The sequence below is a fragment of the Zootoca vivipara genome, chromosome 5, assembly GCF_965207765.1.
Source record: "Zootoca vivipara chromosome 5, rZooViv2.hap1.1, whole genome shotgun sequence".
Taxonomy (NCBI): Eukaryota; Metazoa; Chordata; class Lepidosauria; order Squamata; family Lacertidae; genus Zootoca; species Zootoca vivipara.
In genome coordinates, this window is record NC_142588.1 from 51,574,740 (window position 1) to 51,598,106 (window position 23,367).

General features: G+C 40.6%; 1 protein-coding gene across 1 annotated transcript in view; it reads right to left on the bottom strand.

Moving 5' to 3' along the window:
- The window catches only part of SORCS3 (sortilin related VPS10 domain containing receptor 3), a 415,691-nt gene that overhangs the window by 121,924 nt on the left and 270,400 nt on the right, over positions 1-23,367 (bottom strand). Inside the window, exons 6-7 of the mRNA XM_035133724.3 lie at positions 10,954-11,018; positions 1,649-1,767 (exon numbers count right to left, since the gene is read on the bottom strand). Coding sequence (XP_034989615.3) covers positions 1,649-1,767; positions 10,954-11,018 — 184 coding nt within the window. The remainder of the gene's footprint in view (positions 1-1,648; positions 1,768-10,953; positions 11,019-23,367) is intronic.

Sequence of the window (23,367 nt, forward strand, 5' to 3'; positions counted from 1 at the left end):
AAAGGATTATGGAACAACAACTATTGACAGAGCACTATCCTAGAAGGCATAAATTCAGACTTCTCTCTCATTGCTCTTATTTTCCCAATATTCTGGCTAGTTATTTCCCAACAAATTTTGACTTTTGCAGCCACCAAGTAGAATCAGATTGCTTGAAGGATCCACCCAACAAGTATTAGAACATACACAGCATAAACCTACTGATTATATATATATATACTGTATATATATACAGTTATGAGACTGCTTAATAAAAACTATAATCTGTGTGCTTACTGACCAAGCTATGAAAAGTAGCTGATCCAAAGAATGAAGAGTCCATTGCCCAATCAAGACTTGCTGAATTTGAAATCTCAAAAATCAGGGATGAGGAAAACAAGTGTTCATTCCATATTTTGGCAACTGTTACTTTACAACAGGTCATAGAATCATAGAGTTGGAAGGGACCATGAGAATCATCTAGTTCAACCCCTGCAATGCAAGAATATGCAGCTATCCCATGTGGGGATCAAACTTTTAACCTTGGCATTACAGTGGTACCTCGGTTTACGAACACAATTGGTTCCGGAAGTCTGTACTTAAACTGAAGCGTACTTAACCTGAAGCAAACTTTCCCATTGAAAGTAATGGAAAGTCGATTAATCCGTTCCAGATGGTCCATGGAGTATTTAAACTGAAGTGTACTTAACCCAAGGTATGAGTGTAATTGGTTCCGGAAGTCTGTACTTAACCTGAAGCGTATTTAACCCGAAGCAAACTTTCCCATTGAAAGTAATGGAAAGTGGATTAATCCATTCCAGACAGGTCCGCAGAGTACTTAACGAGGTGTACTTAAACCAAGGTATGACTGTACTAGCACCCAACATTGAAGGACCAGTAGAGACAAAACAGGAATTTGTGGAAGAAAAATGAGATGGATAAACCTATGAAAGGAGTGAAGAGCTGAATAATAAAGCAAGGCATACAAATGAACTGGAATTCTCAAGAAAAGTGATGCCAAGACAGACCAACAGATGCACAAAGAAACAGGATTAAAAGTCATTAGAGTGACAGAGAGAAAAGCAAAGATCACAGAAAAGAAGAACTGAATACAAAAGGTGACAGGCAGGAACCTATATTGTAAGTGTAATAAAGGAATGTAACGAGCTACATTTCTAAACTGTCAGTCAAATTAATAACAGCATCTACAGTCTGAATTTCCTTAGGTTCTTCCATTTGAAGGTCTAAAAAAATTCAATTTACAATGGCAAGTGAATTTCATTATAATCAGGGTGCAAACTTTTACCATTAGTGCCTGGCAGGTAAAAGGTAAAACTGTTTTCCTTGAAGTAGAATGAATTGATGCAAACCGAAATTCAATGGTTTACAAAAAGAAAAAAACCTTCAGCATACGGTAAATATCTGGCAGAATCAAGCATAGAGGGTAGATGTAGATTAACATTTAAAGGTCCCGAATCCATGCCCTTAGACCAATATCAAACATAAAATCTGTAAAACCATTTCCATGTTTGCATGTGTTCACATTTCTGCTCAACCAAGTTCTTTCCAAAAAATAGTGCTTGGCATGGAAAACAAAACTTACAAAGGAGTTGATATGGTGCATGCAGCTTCAGCGTGATCTGCAAATTTGGGTTTTGCAAACCCATACCTGAATGAAGATGTACTCATCCTGGACGACGAGAGAGCTTGTGTCAATAGAGTGCAAAAAAGGTCCGCTTTTGGTTGTCTCTGAACATTCTTGAATCCTACAGGTTATATAATGGGCATCTGTAATGGGAATAGAAGGATGTATGTTAAAATATTTTCTGATAGTTTTTTGAGTTGATGTTAAGCAAACAGACCAGAGAATCTGACTCATCTTTCACCACTGACAGCCTTGAGTTCAAAACCTTATATGTACACAGCCTAGGAATCCTCCCTGCTGAACTATGAGCATCATTTGGAAAACAAAGATGTTTCCCAACATATTCCTTTCGCTACATTCCCTGGAATGTAGATTCTTGTAGCCTGCTCTCCTAGATCCCTATCAGCTATGGCTTTCTTACCACCCCCTATTACCTGCTTTCTGGGCTACTATTCCTCTTCCAGGTACATATAACCCAGCTCCGGCCCCCCCTGTCCAGCATCTTTCATCATACTCCTGGACTTCATACTGCCATTATGAACTGGTTCCTTTGCTACACTTTTCGTATACTCCACAAGACCTTGGGTATATTTGTTACTAAAAATGCATGATAGGAAACAGTTCAAGAAATGATTAATAAATGGCCTCAGCATTGGTTACACCTAGGCAATATGTAACTACCTGGTCCATGTTATCCAAAGTCCATCCTTCTTAGCTCTAAGAAAAGTATCAATTATGACACAAGCAGCAGTAGCTTTCTTCAGGTAAATTGGATTTATGTATTGGATTCATGTATTCTTGTATCTATTCAAATCTTAGACAAAACTGGCAAGCTTTGGATTGGTCAGTATCAATATGTGGTGATCGTTCACCAACCTTTTCCTATGCCCTACATTTTGCCACACAGCCTTTCATTTTATCCAACAAGGAAGATAATTGGCAACTACTCTGTACCAAAACAAAAGGTGCAAAATAAGCGGGAATGGAAAATAGAGAAGGCAAAGAGATGCAAATAAAGTACATGTGTTGACATGACAACCAACTGCTGCCTATTGGGAAATGTGTCATTTTGAATGTATTACACCAATCATTAAATGTAAAGAAAAAGGTCACCTGCTTGATATTCACAGGGAGATAAAAGAGGTTCTCTTTAATCTGCCTTTATTTGTGACTTTGCTTCTTAGTCTGTCTTATTTATTTTACAAAAGAGTGTATGTGGAGCATAGAAACAAAGCATCTTCAACCCTAGATGAGTTTCGATATAAACCATAAGTTCAATTTTGGTTCTGTTTTGTGGCACAGATATTACAACATGTAGGTCCCCCGAAAATTAAACAAAAATTCTTACGGAAATTAAGGAATAAAAGTAACTTCATCTAATAAATAGCCACATTGTAGAAGGATGCTTTTAGAAAACATAGTGACAAAGTGAAAAGAAATAATGCATTCAGGGCTCCACTAATAAACTACAATATATGCTTTTTTCAACATAAGGAAAAGCTCATGGGAAAAATACACAATGTTGTATTAAATGTAGCACACAGCTAAATCCAGTCTCCTCCCCATTCATACCCCCTATATCTGTTCTGGCAATTTCCCCGTCCAAAGTAGATTTGGGGATGGCCTAGAGTACACAGGGGGACAGGTGAGTAGGAGGAAATTTCTTAGCATTAGCTCTAAACAGATTTATCTGTTGATGGATGGCCGTCCTGCCTTGACCAAGTGCTTGGAAGCTGTGGCTGGATGGCTACATGGGAGTCGGCTGAAGCTAAATCCCTCTGGTTGGGTCGGGATGACATGGGGCGGGGGGGGGGCAACTTCCATCTTTCGCTGGGGCTCAATTAGTGTCAGCCCCTTCTGTCAAGAGCTTGGGTGTAACTTTGGATGCCTCCCTTTCCATGGAGGCGCAGGTTGTAACCACAGCCAAGGTGGCATTTTTCCATCTCCGCCGCATTAAGCAGTTGGTCCCCTACCTTTCTCAGCCTGACCTGGCCACAGTGATCCATGTGATGGTCACCTCTAGGCTTGATTATTGTAACTCGCTCTACGCGGGGCTGCCCTTGAAACTGACCCAGAAACTCCAGCGGGTGCAGAATGCCGCGGCGAGACTCCTTACGGGGTCCTCGCCGCAGGATCACATTCATCCAGTGCTTTACCAGCTGCACTGGCTCCCAGTGGAGTACAGGGTCAGGTTTAAGGTGCTGGTTTTGACTTTTAAAGCCTTATGCGGTTTAGGACCCTCATACCTGCGGGACCGCCTCTCCCTGTATGCCCCACAGAGGACATTAATGTCCACAAATAATAACATACTGGAGATCCCGAGTCACAAGGTGGGTAGACTGGCCTCAACCAGGACCAGGGCCTTCTCAGTACTAGCCCCGACCTGGTGGAACGCTCTCTCTCAGGAGACTAGGGCCCAGCAGAAGTTGTCATCTTTTCGTAGGGCCTACAAGACAGAGATGTTCCGCTTGGCCTTTGGACTGACTCAGGTGTTACCCTCCCCTAAGGTGTTATCCTACAGATATTTAAATGAGGTTCCACTTGTAGATTCCTAATTTTAAAATTGAATTTTAACATTGTATTTAATCTGTATTTTAATTGAATTGCTTCTTTTATGCTTGTTTTGAAATTTTTGTTGTTAGCCGCCCTGAGCCCGGTCTTGACTGGGAAGGGCGGGGTATAAATAAAATTATTATTATTATTATTATTATTATTATTATTATTATTATTAAACCTTATACTACTGCCAATATTTTGTTGAATACCACCCCAAGAGTGGGAGTGGTCTTATCCCGTAGAAATCCAGGAATGGCAAATCAAACATGTTTAATACAGCTATGCTGAAACTGTTTTTAGAGTTAAGAGAGAAAAGAAGAGTGACCTTTGGGAAATCTGAAACTTTCATACTACTGGAACATTCAATATCACAGAAAAATTAATGTTCAGGAAAATAACAAAATACATTGAGCATGCAAAATGTCTGACAGAATTTGAAAACCACCACATTGGGTTGAAATGATTATGCTGTAAGCGGCAAGTGCCTGGATTCTCCATCTAATATATTTGGTAACAGATGATGTTGTTGTTGTTGTTGTTGTTGTTTAGTTGTGTCCGACTCTTCGTGACCCCTTGGACCAGAGCACATCATCCTCATTTCATCCTCATTAAGAGGTTCTTTAATTCCTCCTCACTTTCTGCCATCAAAGTTGTGTCATCTGCATATCTGAGGTTGTTGATATTTCTTCTGGCAATCTTAATTCCGTTTTGGGATTCATCCAGTCCAGCCTTTCACATGATTAATTCGAAAGAGGATACAAGACTATTTCAACCAGGGACACCTAATTTTTGGAATGTTGATGATTTTCACAGAGTCTGATATTAGAACTATACTAGTTTATCATCACCAAATCCTTTCTCCCTCTTCCTTATTATCCCAGCATTGTGATGAATGGCTGCTCTCTTGGTTTGATCAACTTAACCTAGGGAGCTCAGGTTTTGCCTACAGTCTACAAAACTCCTCCCTCCCTCCCTCCCTCCCTCCCTAAAATAGCTTGTTGGATTGTATGCCAGTATATTCAGTTTCCTGGGGAAAAGCCATCCTACACAGTTCTCATATATGAATTCTCAGCCATGTACTGCAGATTAAGTCACCCCCTTGCTGCAGTTGCCTGAAGTTAAAATTTTAACTGCTTAATCTTCTGAGTTTATAAAGTCCCTATTGGCTAAAAAGCCCTTCCTACCTATTTTGTTTGGATCAGTTTTCAGATCCAGTGAAGAGACATAAGTCAATTAAAACAACAACAACAACAACAACAACAACAACAACAACAACAACAACAACAACAACAGATTCTCATGGGAGAAATTTCATTTGGAGCTTGGAGGTCATTGGTAATATTGTAAAGCTGAGGAAGAGGGATCAGCCATCGTGATGACAGCCAGAATGAGGATTTGGGGGCCTTACATTTGGGGAACACATGAGTTTTGAAGCAGGCTCCTCCACCTCAGGACCACTGGCCAAGGCAAGTTTTCAGGCAAGTGAGGAAATGCACAGAATCAAAGGTACTAACAAGATCATTCTAACCTTTTTAACCCTTTTGATTGCTCTTGAACTTTTAACACAATATTTTGCATTAAGTTAGGGGGTGCTACTCTTTCCTATACAGCATGTAAGGTTGAAGCAAGGATAATCTAGTAGCTGTGTGTCCTGTTGGGGGTTGCACAATGCAATCATTGATTCAAAGGCCACATGGGATGTAAACACACATTTAGTGATGGGCAAATAAACTCCTCTCAGCTTGAATTGGAATCAAGTTGGCAATTGGACAAAATATTGGGGGGGGGAGGTTTGCAGGGGGTGGGGGTTGGATTTCAAGCATTCTTGACTCATACATTTTCAGCAACACATTCATATTCTCATGATACTTTTCTAAGCCATGTTCATGTTGCTATAATTCCACTTGGTAAACGCACTGTGGGAATGGGAAAAAGCAACGTGTTGCCTATTGCCAACAGCTTGTTCGTTCAGCACCAAGCTGTGAGACTTCTCTCTCCACCCCATGAACAAGCAAAGGCAGCAGGGCAGCAACCACTGAACAAAACACACAAGATCTTTTTCTCCTGCACAGTGAAAGGAGCTTCGAATGTCTTCCTTTCCACATAAAGGCTCTCCCCCCACAAACACTTCCCCCTCCCTTTTATCTAGACTAGGGTACGGTCCAAAGGCATATGATGCCAAATCGTAGCAGATCTTGCAAGGCTACAATGCATACACAGACTCGGAACCACATACCCTCCTCCTTGAGTTCCATGAAGGAAGGAAGAGATATGAATGTAAGAAAGTAAGACAAAAATCAATCGCCCAACTGACCTCCCCACACCTCAAACCAGGCTGTAAATGGATAATGCATTTTTAATTATTATTATGCCAAGTGTGTGTGTGTGTGTGTGTGTGTGTGTTTTCCTGTGAATGATGTTCCCATCTTTAAAACATCTAGTCCAGCCTTCCCCAACCTAGTGCCCTTCTGATTTGTCCCACGCTAAGGGGTTACAGTAACCAATGCCAGAGAATACGGTAGGTGTCAACAGTGGTTGCTGGCTGCAAGAATGATGAATGCAGGTTGAGCAAGCACATAATTATCTTATAAGCAGGTTATATTTTCAGTCTAAATTACAAGCACAGGAATAATTCCCAGGCTAGAAAACTCACTCCTCTGATTTTGCTGAGGCATTACAAGCTGGAGAAAATTCTTTTTTTCCAGCCTATTGTGTTGAACCTAAGAGGCATCACACTATACACATCTGTTCCTAAAAAGTTATCCCTTTGAGGTGAAAAGTTGAAGGCAGAGTTCAATTGTCAAACTTTAATTTGTGTTGGTTCTGAACAGGCTTTTAGCCCAGGAGTCACCATTTAATGCCACAACTCAGGGCATCTTCCTAACATGCAAAAATGTGAAGGACTGTGTGTGTGTGTGTGTGTGTGTGTGTGTGTGTGTGTGTTGTAAGCACAGAAAAATTAATGCTCCAAATTATTCATATGAATTCAAATTCGAAGTACCTTTCAAGTAACATGCTTAAAGGCAACCATTTCAATTTTATGCTTTGCATGGAAATATACAAAGCTTCTGCTAGGGATCTTGATGGACAAAAGGAACTCGCTAACTGCATATCATCTGTTGAAGTATTTGGTTCCTTATTTTTGCTGAAACAAACTGATCCAGCTAGTCATCTGGAATCGAAACTTCTTATTTAAGAGATGTCTGCCACCATAGTATCATATACCATTGCAAGGAAACTCTCAGTTCTTTCTAAAACATTTGAGAATCAGCTATTGGGCGGGGGGCGGGGGTATACTCCACAACAAGGAGATCACAAGGTGGTTTACTAGCAATACTGTGTGTCATATGCATCAAAAATTCCTTCATCCTGGGATGCTGCCCTTGCAGTGTTGTAATTGAAAGGATGGGAAGCTTCGCACACTCTAGGAAGATCTCACAAACACTGTAGCCCAAGGGGCTGAGCCCCAAGGGGCTGAGGCTTACAAGAGTGTGTTCTCAAGGAGAACAGCAGTGTTTGAATATAGAATTCAGCTAGGAGGAAATGAGTGGAGTGGAAGTGAGGGGAATTATGAGTGTGCCAAGCCTAATATGAAATTGTTTTATAGGTGTTTTTAATTGTTAAATTGTTTTGAAATGTTTCCTAGGAATCTATTAATAAATGGAATGGAATCAATTGATCAATCAATCTGAATTGACAGGGGATGAAGATTTGCAAACCCTAACTGCACCAGAAGTCTCATTTACTTAACAAGCTATGTCGGTTGTCCATTTTCAACAGTTGCCCTCCTATGGCCATAAAGCCTAAACTACAAGAAGAAAGCAAGAATTCGGGCATTCATTGTAACAGGTGGGATGGCGTTCTGCTGTGAGTTTTGTAGATCTCTAAATCCTGGCAGAACAAACTCTCAAAGAGTCATATGTATGGAGGAAAAGCTATTATGGAAGTGTAAAGATAAAATCAGAGGTTCTCACAGATTTGATCAGTTAGAGGCTTCACACTGGTTAGGGAAAAATTTAGCAGAAGCTTCACTGACATTTAGAAGTGAATGCAATTTTACGTTTTGGGTTTGCATTTTTAATGTTTATGTGCCATTAAAAATGAAAATTACTTTTCAGGATGTTGAACAGCAAAACAAAGCATCTTTCTGAGGTGTTTTGTTGAGGGAGTTCTCCATATGGAGAATCATTTTTACAGATGCAACTGCAGTTCTTCTGCCCATTACAATACTCCAGACACAACAGACCTAACTCATGGATTTTTTAAACAATGATAGTACTGAAGTATCAAGAATAATTCAAACTGATTTAACATGTTTAAACCAGACCACACTTTCAATTACAATATTGGGATAAATAACCACTTTTATGGGTGAGTGCTTTTTCTCCCTGCTGACTGAAAAAAATCAAAGCCAGTTGATCAATAACAGAGAAAACTCCCTGTTCTTACTAAGCATGATACCCGAGGGTATACCTAGTGACAGGAGGAACATCTTACTGTACGCGGTGGTAGCGGCAAGGACTCTTATAGCACAGAGATGGAAAGGGGAAGAGACACCGACATTATGGGATTGGCAAAATAAATTAATAGAGTATATGAACTTAGCAAAGATGACAGCCTACATAAGAAACACCCCAAATCAAAAAATCCAAAGGGAATGGAAATTATTAGAGGAATATTTAACAAAGGAGGGCTTAAAATCGGAGTTGGTGATATGCTTAAACTAAAAACTGTACAAAGAGATAACATATTTTAGGTAAAAGTAGGTAAATTTACCCGGAAGTGGCCGGGGGCGAAAGTTGGGGTATAACAAGTAAAGGAAAGATTACAATACAAGACACCAGTACGCAGACAATCAGAAGTATTTTGGTTTTTATTTTTTTATTCTTTATTTTTATTTCTATGTGTATTCGCACTGTGTATTTTGCATTTTTCCGTTTTTGTATCCTTTCTTTTGTGTTTTTCTTTCGGTTTTTTTTTTTTTACAGTATGCCTGATACTTGATGTGTGAGTTATTTGGGAATCAGTTAGCTTTTGAGTTAGTATATATATGCATGTGTATAATACGTTATTTCTGGCTATTATGTTTGGTTATTATGGTTTTTGTATGTTTGGTTTGGTCTATGCTTGAATTTGAGTTCTGGTTCATGTATATTGTTTACGGTTTATTTGGTTCTTTTTTCTTGTTTTCTCGGTTTTTTGTGTTTCCTTTGTGTTTCTTTACTATGTAAATTTTAAGAATTATGAAATAAAGTATTTTAAAAATGTTTTTTTAAAAAAAACAGAGAAAACTCCCAAGTCCTTGAGAATACAAGGATTTTTCCAAAGCATGAAATGGCAAATACCACTTCCTAGGCTAATTACACATGACACTATTTCCTCTTGAGATGGTGAGCAGACTGGTGCTCACCCCAAACATGAATTTGGTCCTATGAGGAACCAAAAGGCTGGAAAGGATAATACTGGCCTCATTTTCCACTGAATATTATGATGGTTGTGACTCAGCTCCTATGCTGTCCTGCAGGAAAAAAAAAACTTGGGAACTAGCATTGTGCTTTGTGTGCTGCTGGTTTTTAACAGAAGCCTCTGCGCTACCTCCAATTCCACAAAATGAGTCTTCTGTGGGGGTTGCTTGGATGAGGATGATGTGGTAGGTGGTGGAGGAAAGCAGGTTGTGTGAACAGAATCCAGGAGGAAGGTCTCCTCTTTGCAGACACTGCTTTCTTCAGTTATGTTCACAATAATTCAATTGGGGTGCTTGCAGGGTCAACCCCACCCGTGTGTGGAATTTCTGTCCAATCCCTCATTTCTTCAGAACCATGTGGAATGACAAAGTCTGGGCAATTGCGAGAATCCCTGTTGTTATGTAACTGAAACCTGTTCTCTGTTCCCCTGAAGCTGCTTTGCTAAAAATAAAAATATCGCCAAGGAACCAACAAGTGTGTTCCAGTGGCATGTGTTGTTGCCATACAAGACGAGAAGCAAGTAAGGCCTTTGCTCAAAAATATGGATGGCCAAAACAATACAGAAATCAGTAGTTTCTAGAAATGCCATATTAAAAATGTTGGTACTCCAGCTATAACTGTATCAGTAGGATAGCCTGGTGGCATATTCTGAAAATGAAGGAAGATGGTGCAGGTAACAGCAGGGAAGGAGGAGACCGGCTCCCTGGCCCAGGAAGATAGATAGATAGATAGATAGATAGATAGATAGATAGATAGATAGATAGATGATAGATAGATAGATAGATGATAGATAGATATGTCGATAGATAGAGGAAACCCCCGTTTTGCATGCGGGTTGCGTTCGGGATCGTTGTATGCTTGTGTGAAATAGGGTGGAATTGAAACACCCTATTCTGTCCCTGCCCTGTCCCTGCTCCACACCATCCCCCTCCCAATCCACCAAATTCTAGGTTCAATGTGCGATCACACACATATTGGTTGACCCTAAAATAGGGGTTGCCTATAGATTGTTGGCAGGGAGCTTTATTGGCCAAATTTGCATTCACAATCTCACAAGCCCGTTTTCACTCCTGGCCAAAGAGTTTTGCTCTTTCTTTCTTTCTGAGTTTAGCTGTTGTTTTTCTCCAGGAATGAAACTTGTACTCTTGGTTCCCCTTGGAGTTTAAGGATAGAAACACTCAGCAAATCGAGCCTGGCGACCCACATCTTCCCTATCAATTAGAATGCAAATCAAGAACCAAAAACAACCCAAACAAAAATGCAGTTTCTCCCTCCCTGACTTTATAGACTCGGCGCAGAGACACTCACGTCCATCTGTTGTGCGAGCCTCCATGTGTACAAGGTCAGGCTCCTTGTCCAAACCCGTGACGGACCTGGGAGAGAAGAAGAAGAAGAAGAGAAACAAATCAATCTGAAAGGCAGAATGCTGTAATAGCAAGCAGAGGTCAAGGCAGATAGGAAATGAAGAGGGGTAGAAAAACAGCTGGCTTCTTCCCATTTGAAACGAGCCACCCTGAGACTTGAATGGATTTAGTGCATGAAACAGCCCCATGAAAGGCAAGGTCCTTGGATCTAATACATAGCCTAGTTCAAAAAGCACAGAGAACAATAATGCCAGAGGCTTTAGATTTAATACCATTTCATCCACCTGTGAGAGGGTCTTACCTAGAACCTGGCATGGGTTTGGCTACTGTTTACTCATTAAGAATAGATCATTCTGTTTATATAAAGCCAATTATTAGATTAGCACAGGCCCTCCCAGAGCTGCTGTCAAAAACAAGTGTGCAAATGTATCATAGGCAGATGTGAATGTGTATGTTTGGGGAAGGGCACATGGTTTGCATTCAGTGGAGGTGAATGAAGCTGTGTCTTTCAGTAAACCTCCTTCACTATTGCTGAACTATTTATTGCAGGGCTAATCTACCATTAGGCAGAGTGGGACAATTGCCTTAGGTGGCAAATGCTGGAGAGTGGGGAGCAGTGGTGATTTGTTGAAGAATAGCCTTCCCTTCACTCGCTAACTTAGCCTGCTGCCTTCAGGTACGGTCTTCTCTCATCACCAATTTTGAAGTAAGTTTCAGGTGTCAGCACAATTAGCTTCTGTACGTGGAAAAAGGGGAACAGCATGTTCTTTGTCTCAAATGGTAAAACACCTGGGTCATTCCTGATCCATTGAAGAATGGTAATAAGGCAGAATGTTCTCCTAATTGAGTTTGCAACCACCCTGTACTCTTTGACATATAACTCATTGTTCCCACAAAATGCTCCACTTATGGCCATTACAGATGTGTGAAATTGGCCTTATTAATTGTGCATCAATTTGGAGCTGGCTTTAGAAAAAAATATTAATGAAAGCTTATACTGACACAAAAAGGAGAAGTGATGCAACCACTTCATCTAATTATGCCAGAGGGCAATGTTTGTTGGTGGGCATGGGAGTTATCTCCCCTGTATTGTTTTGTGCTCTTTGGCATGCTTCATTTTGTACTAAAACATCAGAATTACTTTTCCTTACATTTGGTGGGGATGGGGCATATGTCCATCTGTGTGCATTTAAGATCATGAAACTTGGGGTCATTTTAATCATACAATGAGAAAATGAGTTATATTCTACTCCTCCGATGTGCAGCATTCAGGATTTTACAGCTGGCTAAAAGCATGAAGAACATTGAAGTTTCTCAAAGGGGTTTTCACATCTATATCAACACACCCACAAGCACTTATAAGGGCTGGGCTCCATTTCCAGCCCCTTTCAGGCTTTGCCCAAAAGAAGCTCAGGTGAAGGAACCCAGAGGTGGGCAGCATGAATTGTGGTGCTCCATTTCACGCAGGGAAAGGAGCTTGCCATGGTGGCGGCTTTGGCAGCCCAGCAGCAGGAGCCAAGCTAACATCCTTCCCAGTTAAAATGTTTCTTTTTAATCTGGCTTCTGAGCACTCCTAAATATTTTGGCTGCTACATTATTTGCTATTGCTTCATGTTGTCTGTTATTTTTGTATCTGTTTTCATTATACAGCACTCTGATCTTATGGAGGAAGTGTGGGGTACAAATTTTATACAAAATAAGTTCATTCTTTAACCCAAATGTTCACATTCCACAAGTAAAATCAAGGACACATCAGGGTTCCCCCTTTTCATGTATATCCCTGCCCCTCTCTTCTTTCTAGGAATCAAAGTTAGCTTACTTGTGGTTCCCAGAGCATCTCCCATCTAGGCATTGTCCAGACAAAGACTATGTACACAAAGTTAACACACATTCTTTGAAACCTTGTGGCAAATTGTAGCTCTGTAAGGGACGCGGGTGGTGCTGTGGTCTAAACCACTGAGCCTCTTGGGCTTGCTGATCAGAAGGTCAGCAGTTCGAATCCCCATGACAGGGTGAGCTCCCGTTGCTCGGTCCCAGCTCCTGCCAACCTAGCAGTTCAAAAGCATGCAAAAAAAAAAAAGTGTCAGTAGATAAATAGGTACCGCTCCGGTGGGAAGGTAAACGGCGTTTCCGTGCGCTGCTCTGGTTTGCCAAGTGGCTTAGTCATGCTGGCCACATGACCCGGAAGCTGTCTGCGGACAAACGCCGGCTCCCTCGGCTTATAGAACAAGATGAGCATGGAACCCCAGAAACATTTGCAACTGGACCTAACAGTCAGGGGTACCTTTATCCTTTAATTGTGTATTAGTAATACTTATTTTATACAGTGATGTGCATTGGTGCATGCCTCTCTTTATGAGCTGGCTACTTTAGGAACCTGGAGTATATATACATATAATATGCATATGGTAGTTTACATATAATAATGAATATAATATGGAAAAATTGGTTGCCTATTTAGTGGAACCAAGGGAGGGTGGAAGAACTTGCTTCTCATTAAGATTAAAAAGCAAGATGGGAATTAGAAAAACAAAAAGCAGCTGTGCAGATAAACTCAATGTCAGGTTTTTCAGGAAATTCCAACCCAAGGGACATCCTCTCTTTGGAATCTCCCCAGAGAACTCAACACATCAGCTCTCCTTATCTGTAGAAAGAAGAGGAAATGAGCACTACTGATGTTACTAAACCTCAAATGTGCTGGATCCGGAATAGGAATTTGCCTAGCTAGCTCATAGTGCTTTAATATACTTGTAACAGGTGGCTAGGGATAGAAGGATCTGTCAATTTTTATTCTCTGAGTTTCTCATTTTTATTTTTTTATTTTTTATAATAATTTTTATTAGTTTTATATAAACAAAACAAAACATAAAAAACATATCCATCCACCTTCCCTCCCTCCCCCCACAAGTCCACTTCTGCCACCAGTAGATCCTGCGGGTGTTGAGACCGAAGGTAGTCCATTTTAAGGCTGAGTTTGTCCTCCCCCCCCTCCTCCATCCCCCCCCCCTGCCACCAAGAGGACCGGAGATAGAAGGAGCATTGAGGTTTGGGTTCTCCCCAGCTGTTCCTCTAGCATAAACAAACAAACAAACACTGAGAAACTCCACTGTTTGTTTGAGTTTCTCATTTTTAAATCCTATATTCACTTCTCCACATTTCTGCAGCAATTTTCATTTTAAAAAATCCTCATGAAAAGTCAGGATTTTTGTGTGAATTTTTTTTCTCATAAACACATTCTTTTTGTATGCACATTTGGCTAATGTGCACATTTCTGCAAGCAATTTCCCACTAACCTGTTTTTGTTCTAATATATTCATTTTTATGCACCATTTTCCCTAATAAATTCATTTCGGTAAACACTGTTTGGAGAGGTGCATTTAAAATTGAGATAAGTGCAAATGTTGAAGGATGCCTGTGTTTCAGTTGTCATTTTGTTTTGGAAAGTATGGATTTGATTTGGCTTTAAATGTGAACTAAGTCTAATTTCTTCCCCATCCCTACTGGTGAGAGCCAAAAGAATCAAATGGGAGAAGTTCAGCCATTACCAGCCCCCTCTAGGGTCTACAAAGTTGAGGAGGAGAAAGAGGGAATGGGGAACAAGAGAACTAATTTGGAGGAGACCCTACAGCAGATTCCCAGCCCCAAATACACTAAAAACAGAATTGAATTACTGCAGCTAGCTTTAAAACAAGCATCCCCAAACCTCAGCCCTCCAGATGTTTTGAACTTCAATTCCCATCATCCCTGACCACTGGTCCTGTTAGCTAGGGATCATGGGACTTGTAGGCCAAAACATCTGGAGGGCCGCAGTTTGGAGATGCCTGCTTTAAAAGCAACAATTTCTCCTTCATTTTGAATGACAACCGAGTCATCTTTTTAAATATTTAATGGATTATAAAAAAAGCTAGAAGCTATTAGCCATGAAGATGCTAAATATTATGAGTACTGGAGAAGACGGTAGCAAACAAGTATGTTGTTTTCTCAGCAGGACACTATTTAGAGAAAGAGGATGGCTGGTCAAGACAGATCATCCTGTGGCCAGTCAGATCTGACAACTTCTGGAGTATGCAGTTTGAGATGGTCTAGTGCTAAACAAAACTTGTTTTGCCAGCTGTTAAGGTATTAAGGCAAAAGGCTGGAGTCAGCCTCTGGGTAAAACCACTAGCAATGTCTTCTCCACAAGCTCCAGTGAAAATGAATGCAAATAGGGCTCTTTCACTGCTGTTCCTGTTAGACAGAAGAAGAATTTCCCAATGGGCTGCAATCTCTGGAGCAGGCATCTAAACTAATAGCAGAATTAAACTGCTTCCTTAAACAGCCATGCAGATCTGTCTGATGCAGCAGAGCTTGTTTCTGCTCCACAAGCCAAAGGTAAGTACTGTATGTTTAATGTCAACAAAGGACTTGTGTTACATGCTTACATTTTTCCCATTGACAGAAAAGGATACTTAAAAAGTGTTTCGCTTTGAAGTACGCCCTGCATGATGAGTTCAAGCAGTAGCACAGCTGCCCAGGAAGACCCAAGTCACGTTAAAGCTCGAATGGAATAATTCCTGGCAGGGTTTTTCAATTGAAATATAGCGTTCAGCAATTTTTCAGTGAAAATCGTGGACAAAAATAGTGAAACTCTGTAGTGTTACGTGGTTTTTTATTATGGTTTTGTGTGTGGATATTGTAGCCTCTATGCTGTGTGTTTTAAAAACTACTTTTTTCAGTTTCTGAAACATCTATACTGTATTGTTCCCATGGTAGTCAATGCTTTGCTGCTATCAGGGTTCTCCCCCAAGTAGAAATGTTGAAGAATTCCCACAAAAACAGGAGCAGAACAAAAAAATATTACGCTTTCTTACCTTCCAACCCACAAGTTTCTCCACCTTAGTAGAATTACTTTGCTTCCCACCCAACTCCATTGTTCCTTGGTCCTCAAACAACTCCTTAGCCAAACGTTCACCCAGGAAAGTTGTGCCCACAAGGGAACCTGCCTCCTCACACCTTAAGTAGCCCTCCCCTTACCAGGAACATCTTGCTCCTAATAAAATACAGGATAAAAAGAGATAAATAAGTAAAAACAAACCAGCAAACAATAACCCCCCTTCCAGTTGCTGTCACTTGCTTCCATGTCTCTCTCTCTCTCTCTCTCTCTCTCTCTCTCTCTCTCTCTCTCTCTCTCTCTCTCTCTCTCTCTCAGATCACTTGAAAATGTAAAGCATTATCTTTTGGAGCAGTCATTTGGAATATGCATTTTATGAAGAACTAGCCGATGAATTAATCTCTCCTACATCAAATGACAGCCAAAGATGATAGCATAATTAAATTGGTGTCTACATTTTTTTTGCAGTTGGCAAAAGTACACAAACAGATTAAAAGCTGAAGAAGGCACCTAGAGTTCTGATATACCAGCTTACTGACTGAGGAAGCTAGTAGTGAATTATATATATATATATATATATATATATATATATATATATATATATATATATATGTTGTTGTTTAGTCGTTTCCGACTCTTCGTGACCCCATGGACCATAGCACGCCAGGCACTCCTGTCTTGCATTGCCTCCTGCAGTTTGGTCAAACTCATGTTCGTAGCTTCGAGAACACTGTCCAAACATCTTGTCCTCTGACGTCCCCTTCTCCTAGTGCCCTCAATCTTTCCCAACATCAGGGTCTTTTCCAAGGATTCTTCTCTTCTCATGAGGTGGCCAAAGTATTGGAGCCTCAGCTTCACGATCTGTCCTTCCAGGGAGCACTCAGGGCTGATTTCCTTAAGAATGGATAGGTTGGATCTTCTTGCAGTCCATGGGACTCTCAAGAGTCTCCTCCAGCACCACAATTCAAAAGCATCAATTCTTCGGCGATCAGCCTTCTTTATGGTCCCGCTCTCACTTCCATACATCACTACTGGGAAAACCATAGCTTTAACTATACGGACCTTTGTCGGCAAGGTGATGTCTCTGCTTTTTAAGATGCTGTCTAGGTTTGTCATTGCTTTTCTCCTAAGAAGCAGGCGTCTTTTAATTTCGTGACTGCTGTCACCATCTGTAGTGATCAAGGAGCCCAAGAAGGTGAAATCTCTCACTGCCTCCATTTCTTCCCCTTCTATTTGCCAGGAGGTGATGGGACCAGTGGCCATGATCTTGGTTTTTTTGATGTTGAGCTTCAGACCATATTTTGCGCTCTCCTCTTTCACCCTCATTAAAATGTTCTTTAATTCCTCCTCGCTTTCTGCCATCAAGGTTGTGTCATCTGCATATCTGAGGTTGTTGATATTTCTTCCAGCAATCTTAATTCCGGCTTGGGATTCATCTAGTCCAGCCTTTCGCATGATGAATTCTGCATATAAGTTAAATAAGCAGGGAGACAATATACAACCTCCTTTCCCAATTTTGAACCCATCAGTTGTTCCATATCCAGTTCTAACTGTAGCTTCTTGTCCCACATAGAGATTTCTCAGGAGACAGATGAGGTGATCAGGCACTCCCATTTCTTTAAGAACTTGCCATAGTTTGCTGTGGTCGACACAGTCAAAGGCTTTTGCATAGTCAATGAAGCAGAAGTAGACATTTTTCTGGAACTCTCTAGCTTTCTCCATAATCCAGCGCATGTTTGCTATTTGGTCTCTGGTTCCTCTGCCCATAATCCAGCTTGCACTTCTGGGAGTTCTCGGTCCACATACTGCTTAAGCCTGCCTTGTAGAATTTTAAGCATAACCTTGCTAGCATGTGAAATGAACGCAATTGTGCGGTAGTTGGAGCATTCTTTGGCACTGCCCTTCTTTGGAATTGGGATGTAGACTGATCTTCTCCAATCCTCTGGCCATTGCTGAGTTTTCCATATATATATTGTTAACAGTGCCTGAGTATTTTATCGTATGTTCCAGCTGGCAGTTTCTTTAATATAAAAACTTCTGTTAAAGTACACTAGTTAATATAGTGGCTATCATGACCATTATTAAATTTATATACCAATATAGCACAGCTGGTTATAGGAAGCAGATGACTCCCTTGCTAGAACAGCTCTACTGCCTACTGATCTGTTTCCAAGCACAATTCAAACTACTGGTTATGGCCTGTATGTCTGTATATCTGTATATCATTTTAATTCTATCAATGTTTAATTGTATTTTAATGATAGATTTTTCTATGTTTTTAGTAATTTTTGTTTTTATCTGTAAGCTTCCTTATTTCCTGTCAAGGAAAAGAATGGGGTATAAATAAATATATAATATTAATAACAATACCAAGATAGGTACCATAGCCCCAATCTAGTAATTACCAGCACATGGGGGAAAAATGCACGTAGTTTTTGCAATAGAAGACCTCACCCTAGAGCTGGTCCCACCATGAGGCAGACGGAGACAGCTGCCTGAGGTGGAAAATTAGGATGAGAGGGTAGGGAACAAAACTATATGTGCTACATAACCTGCCCTGCATCCTCTAAGCTAGTCTATTGCCCTTTGGGAGCAGTAGAAGATGCTGTACTGTTGCAAATGTTGAAGTTAGGTTCCACATCCTATCTTTTGTACAAGTAAGGGATGTGTGCGGGCGACCATCTGGTCCTTTGCCTCTGTCAGCAAAATGTTAGCGACAGCTTTGCACATATACCCCAACTTCACATACAAAGCTTCAAGCAACATTAAAATGAAACCTTATCTGCCCACGATCTGCACATAGAGAGTTACAATAGACCGATTGTCAACTATGGGACAGAAGTATCTGCTCAGCTGCCTGAAGTACCTACAAGAGGTACATGCCGAGAGCTGCTGATCCACGCTCCATTTTTCTCTCCCCATAGGACCTTCCACATGGTTCACATGTGAAATTTCTATGCATGCACCTAAGATGGCAGCCTATTTCCTGTGCATTTACCAGATCTTTTCCAGTATGCTGCTTGCATTGTTGCCCCTGGTTTGGGCCTTGAATCAGCGTCTTACAACAACAGGTCGGCAAACTTTTAAATGGTGCATGGATTCTATTTGGTAGCTTACACATGTTAACTTGATGCATATTCAGAGCTAAGATTAAGCATAATCTTCCTTATTGAGCAGCCCAGTGCCATAAATACAAAGACACTAGTGTAGAAAATTATTCAGATCTGAATTGGACTCTGTCACCATTAAATAATATGGTATCTGACTGAAAATGATTAACCCTTTCCTCAAAATATTTCTGAGAACCATAAACAATTGGCTTTCCTTCTTACCTGTGAAACTGGTCAATTGCACGGCTATAAATCAGTGTTTGTTTTTTTCTTAAAAAAATGTTTAAGGGTACTCTCATTTTCCTATTCATTTTGATATACTGCCCCTCAATGAGGCCAAATTTAGATTCACAAAATGTTTAGGAGTATGCATCCCCCTTCATCCCCCCCAGAAAAAAAGCACTGGCTATAACAATTCCTGACAATATGAATATGTGCCTTAAAAGTAAGGTGTTCCAGTCAAGGTCTTGTTTAGTTGTAAAATAACTTAGTTCAATGGCAAGCTGCAATGCAATGCACCTTTCCTTACAAAATAAGCACAAATAGACTGGCTGATTTAAATGGGTGGTTTAAATTCAGGTTCTCTTTTTGGTGGTTTAAATCAGTTGAATCTGGAAGAGATCAGGAGAGAAGTTCCATTTTGTCAGGGGAGGGGGACCACACTGCTTCCTGGTACATTCTCAAATTCCTAAAATGATTTTTATTTGCATATATAAACTGGAACTGTTAGGACAAAGAAAGCCTAACATGCAATTGACAGCCTGGCAATCAACCAGCAGATGATTTAGAATGCAGATCAGGCAAGCACAATACATTTGAAACATGTCAATCTTCTCCACTTGTGCTAATGCTTGTGATCTGGTTGTTTTCCTAATTTGCTTTGACATAACTGACAGGTCTATTCATAACAAAAAGGGGGGAAGAGACAATAGAGAAAGGCCCCTCAATTATGCTTCCTTTCCTTTAATGTTACAGTTTAAAATAAAATATGCACAAAGGACCATCATTTAACCCCAAGTATATGTCTAAGAGGATTTAAGTAATTTATCTGCTCAAAGGCCCTTTGAGAGATCCGCATATGCAGAACTTGTACTGCATACTCTAATGCGATGGCCAAGGAACGATCTATAATTAGAATGCCGGTAACCACAACTTTCCCCTCTTTCGTAAATGTGTTTCGCATCCACACAACTGAGGAAATACCTCTGAAATATGATCATAAGGCACAGAACCAGAAGACATGTTTAAAAAACCACCCAAAATTATGTTTTGTTGAATAATGCTGTAAAGAATATGTTACAGTATTTCATATAAAAACTTCTTGTAGGAAGTGTACTAGATAATATTGTGGCTTCAAATTCGTTATGACCTCATTATTTTGACATTGATAATGGCATTCAAAAACTAGTGCAGAATCCATCTGAAGAATTGCATGTTGTCTTTTGGAAGAATAAACTAGGCATTTATTTAGCAAAATTTATACACACACCCCTAAGCAGTTTACAAGAATACAGAAGAAAACATCAAGATTCTCAGTAAAAACAGGTATTTAAAAAACTTCCAAAAGACTGAAATCAATAGTATCTAAAAAGAAATAAAACCCATTTAACTCCGACATGTTTAGATAGGCTGATCTAAACAAAAATGTTTTAAGCAGGCAAACTGGTCTCAAGCTGTTAAGGGCTTTATATACTACAGCACATATACAGATAACTTGCCCTAATAACAAATGGGCAACCATATACAGATTGAGGCTGCAATCCAATGGCAGCTCATTCCATTTCCCTGACATTTCCCTAACTGTTAATTTCCTCTTTATATTTGAGCTTTCGCATGACATAAAAGTGACTTGTGGAAATCAAGTGGCATATAGTGTAAGTTTAATGCTCATTTCTGCGTTAATTGCCTCCAGCAAAAAACCCAGTTAAGCCTGAAAATCATGTACGGTAAGTAAAGTGATGAAATTTGGGGGAATCATGGAGAAACAGAGGCAGACACCTGTGGAAAGCATCTGGTTTGCCAAGTGTGCTTGCAGGTATCTGAAGAAGTGTGCATGCACACAAAAGCTTATACAAGAACAAACTTAGTTGGTCTAATGTAATTGAATCTGGCCCAGATGAACCTGTTTTACAACAGGAGTTTGGTACCGATTCTGTTTCTGTACCTGCTGGTCAATTGCTCTTTCCCCTTCCTATGGGATAAAAACAAGCAAACAGCAAAATGTTAACAGTTCATATTACTTTGAGAGATTCAATATCATAAGCCTTATGGGCTTCTCAGCGGCTTCCAGATAGCTAGCCACTGCTGGAAACTGGAAGTTGTAACTAGGTGGGGCCCATATCTAGTCTAGCAGGCTGTTCCTGTCATCTTATGACCATGCACCCCCTAAAAAATTTCTAGCAGCACAAGTTGACAATATATGATGCTCATAAAGAGAATAGGAGAAATTGAGGGGGCAGTGTCCCTTCCTCATTTCTGACTTCTGTTTTCCCTGGTCCACAATAGATTGCTGTGTACCATGCAAAACCTAGTCTTGCACACACAATGTTTTGGTTGAACACGGAAAAAGCACCAATATGTGCCTACTTCTCAATATTGCTATGCGGGACCCTGCAGAATGGCTAGCTCTCTTTGTCCCAGACTGTCTCCTTTTTATCACTGCTCATCTCAAATCAAGCCAGCAGAAGACGATGCAGCCAGAAGGGACGGTAAAGGTCACATTTCTGCTGATGTGTCCCTTGACTGCTGCTGATGCAGCCTTCAGAACAGGGAGCCTGCAGCTACATGTGCAACTGGTTCAGGATTATTAGCCAATTAATAACTCAAACGGACTCAATATCCCATTAGGAGGAAAAAAGCACTCATTGCTTTTTATTTCTTCTTTTTTACCTTGACAGCTCTTGGCCTCTTAGAGACTTTACACTCCTGCAATTTCTTTCTACTATTGAATTAAGTGTTCTTGAAGGTTGAAGGGCTGGTAGCACTGGAAGCTGCTCCTCTGTCTGGCTGTAGGGCAGAGTTCTTTGCTTGATTGCACATTTATTAGGATAGTCTGCCAAAGATGTCATCCCTGACCTAAGGAGACTGAGCTCTTCCCAATGGGAAAGGGATGTGAAGGTTTAATTTGTGAACATCTTCATTTATTCCATGGTCACAAATGCATTGTGTAGTAAACAATTCTCAAAATATTTAATCTGAAATAGCCCCAATGAGCCAGAGGGAATTGGGATGGTGCAGAAGCCAGTGTTTTGTGGGTTGTAATTTATGCTAACAATATGGTTTCTCAATTGTCTTTATCTTCTAAAGGGAAAAACTTGTGATATTTGCCCACTGTTTTTGGTTTTGGTTTTTTAAGAAGAAAAGAGAGAAAGAAGGTAAAGCAAGTTTACTAGGGAAACCACATTGGGCCCGGGAGCAGGTAGAGAGGGGACAGGATCTTACATTTGGATGGGCAGGTCTAGGTTTTAATCACAGTGAATTCTTTTCCCAGACCATGCCAATCACAGTGATTTTGGAGAGGGATGCTGAATTTAATAAGTGATTGTTTTGTATGTGAATCCCTGCTGGTTTTTCCCATACTACTCCTCTCTCTCCTCACTTTCCCCTTCCAAAAATCTCCAGAAAGCCCACCCCCAACCATTGTGGTAACAAGATCCTTCCCAATAACAGCATTTTCCCTGCCTGATGATCCGTGTTTATTTACCACCACTGCTCCTCTCTTACACAAGTCAATGATTTCTTTCTCCCAGACAGAACAGATTGTTTCCCCACAAATTCCTGATGGGGTGCAGAGATTTTCCCCACTCAAGTTTCCCCTGGGGATCCACAAACATTCTCCACCCCTGCTCCTGTGGGATTCCTACCTCCAAAAGGTAAAATCTGAACTTGGGGGAGATTCATGGCAGCCAGTAGCAATCAGCAGGGCACACTTGCATTGCTATAGCTTACTGGGAGGTGCAAAAGTGGGAGGTGCAGACACAGCAGCGGTGTTCCTGCCAGTGTGTTTGCACTGTGCTTATCTCAATGCTGCCTCATCCTGTTAAGCCACAATTACACCAGTGACAGGAGGTCAGGTAAATGATACCTCCTACCATCTGCTATAGACTGCAGGTAACATTCTGAAATTTGGCAGGCTTTATCCCTCCAGAAGGTGTGACTACACCTGAAAATTGCATCAAATTCTGGAAGGAAAAAAAGAGACTTTAAGGGGGGGGGAAGCTTGAAAGGTGCCCTTGGGGTGTATCTGACTACAGTTTTGCCAGCTTAATCCATTCAGGATGGGGTCCTGTGCCTGCAAATTTCATCTATTACTGTGAAAAGGGGGATGGAATGTCACCTTTTAAGATTCCCCATTAAAGCCAATGGAGCTGGAGAATAG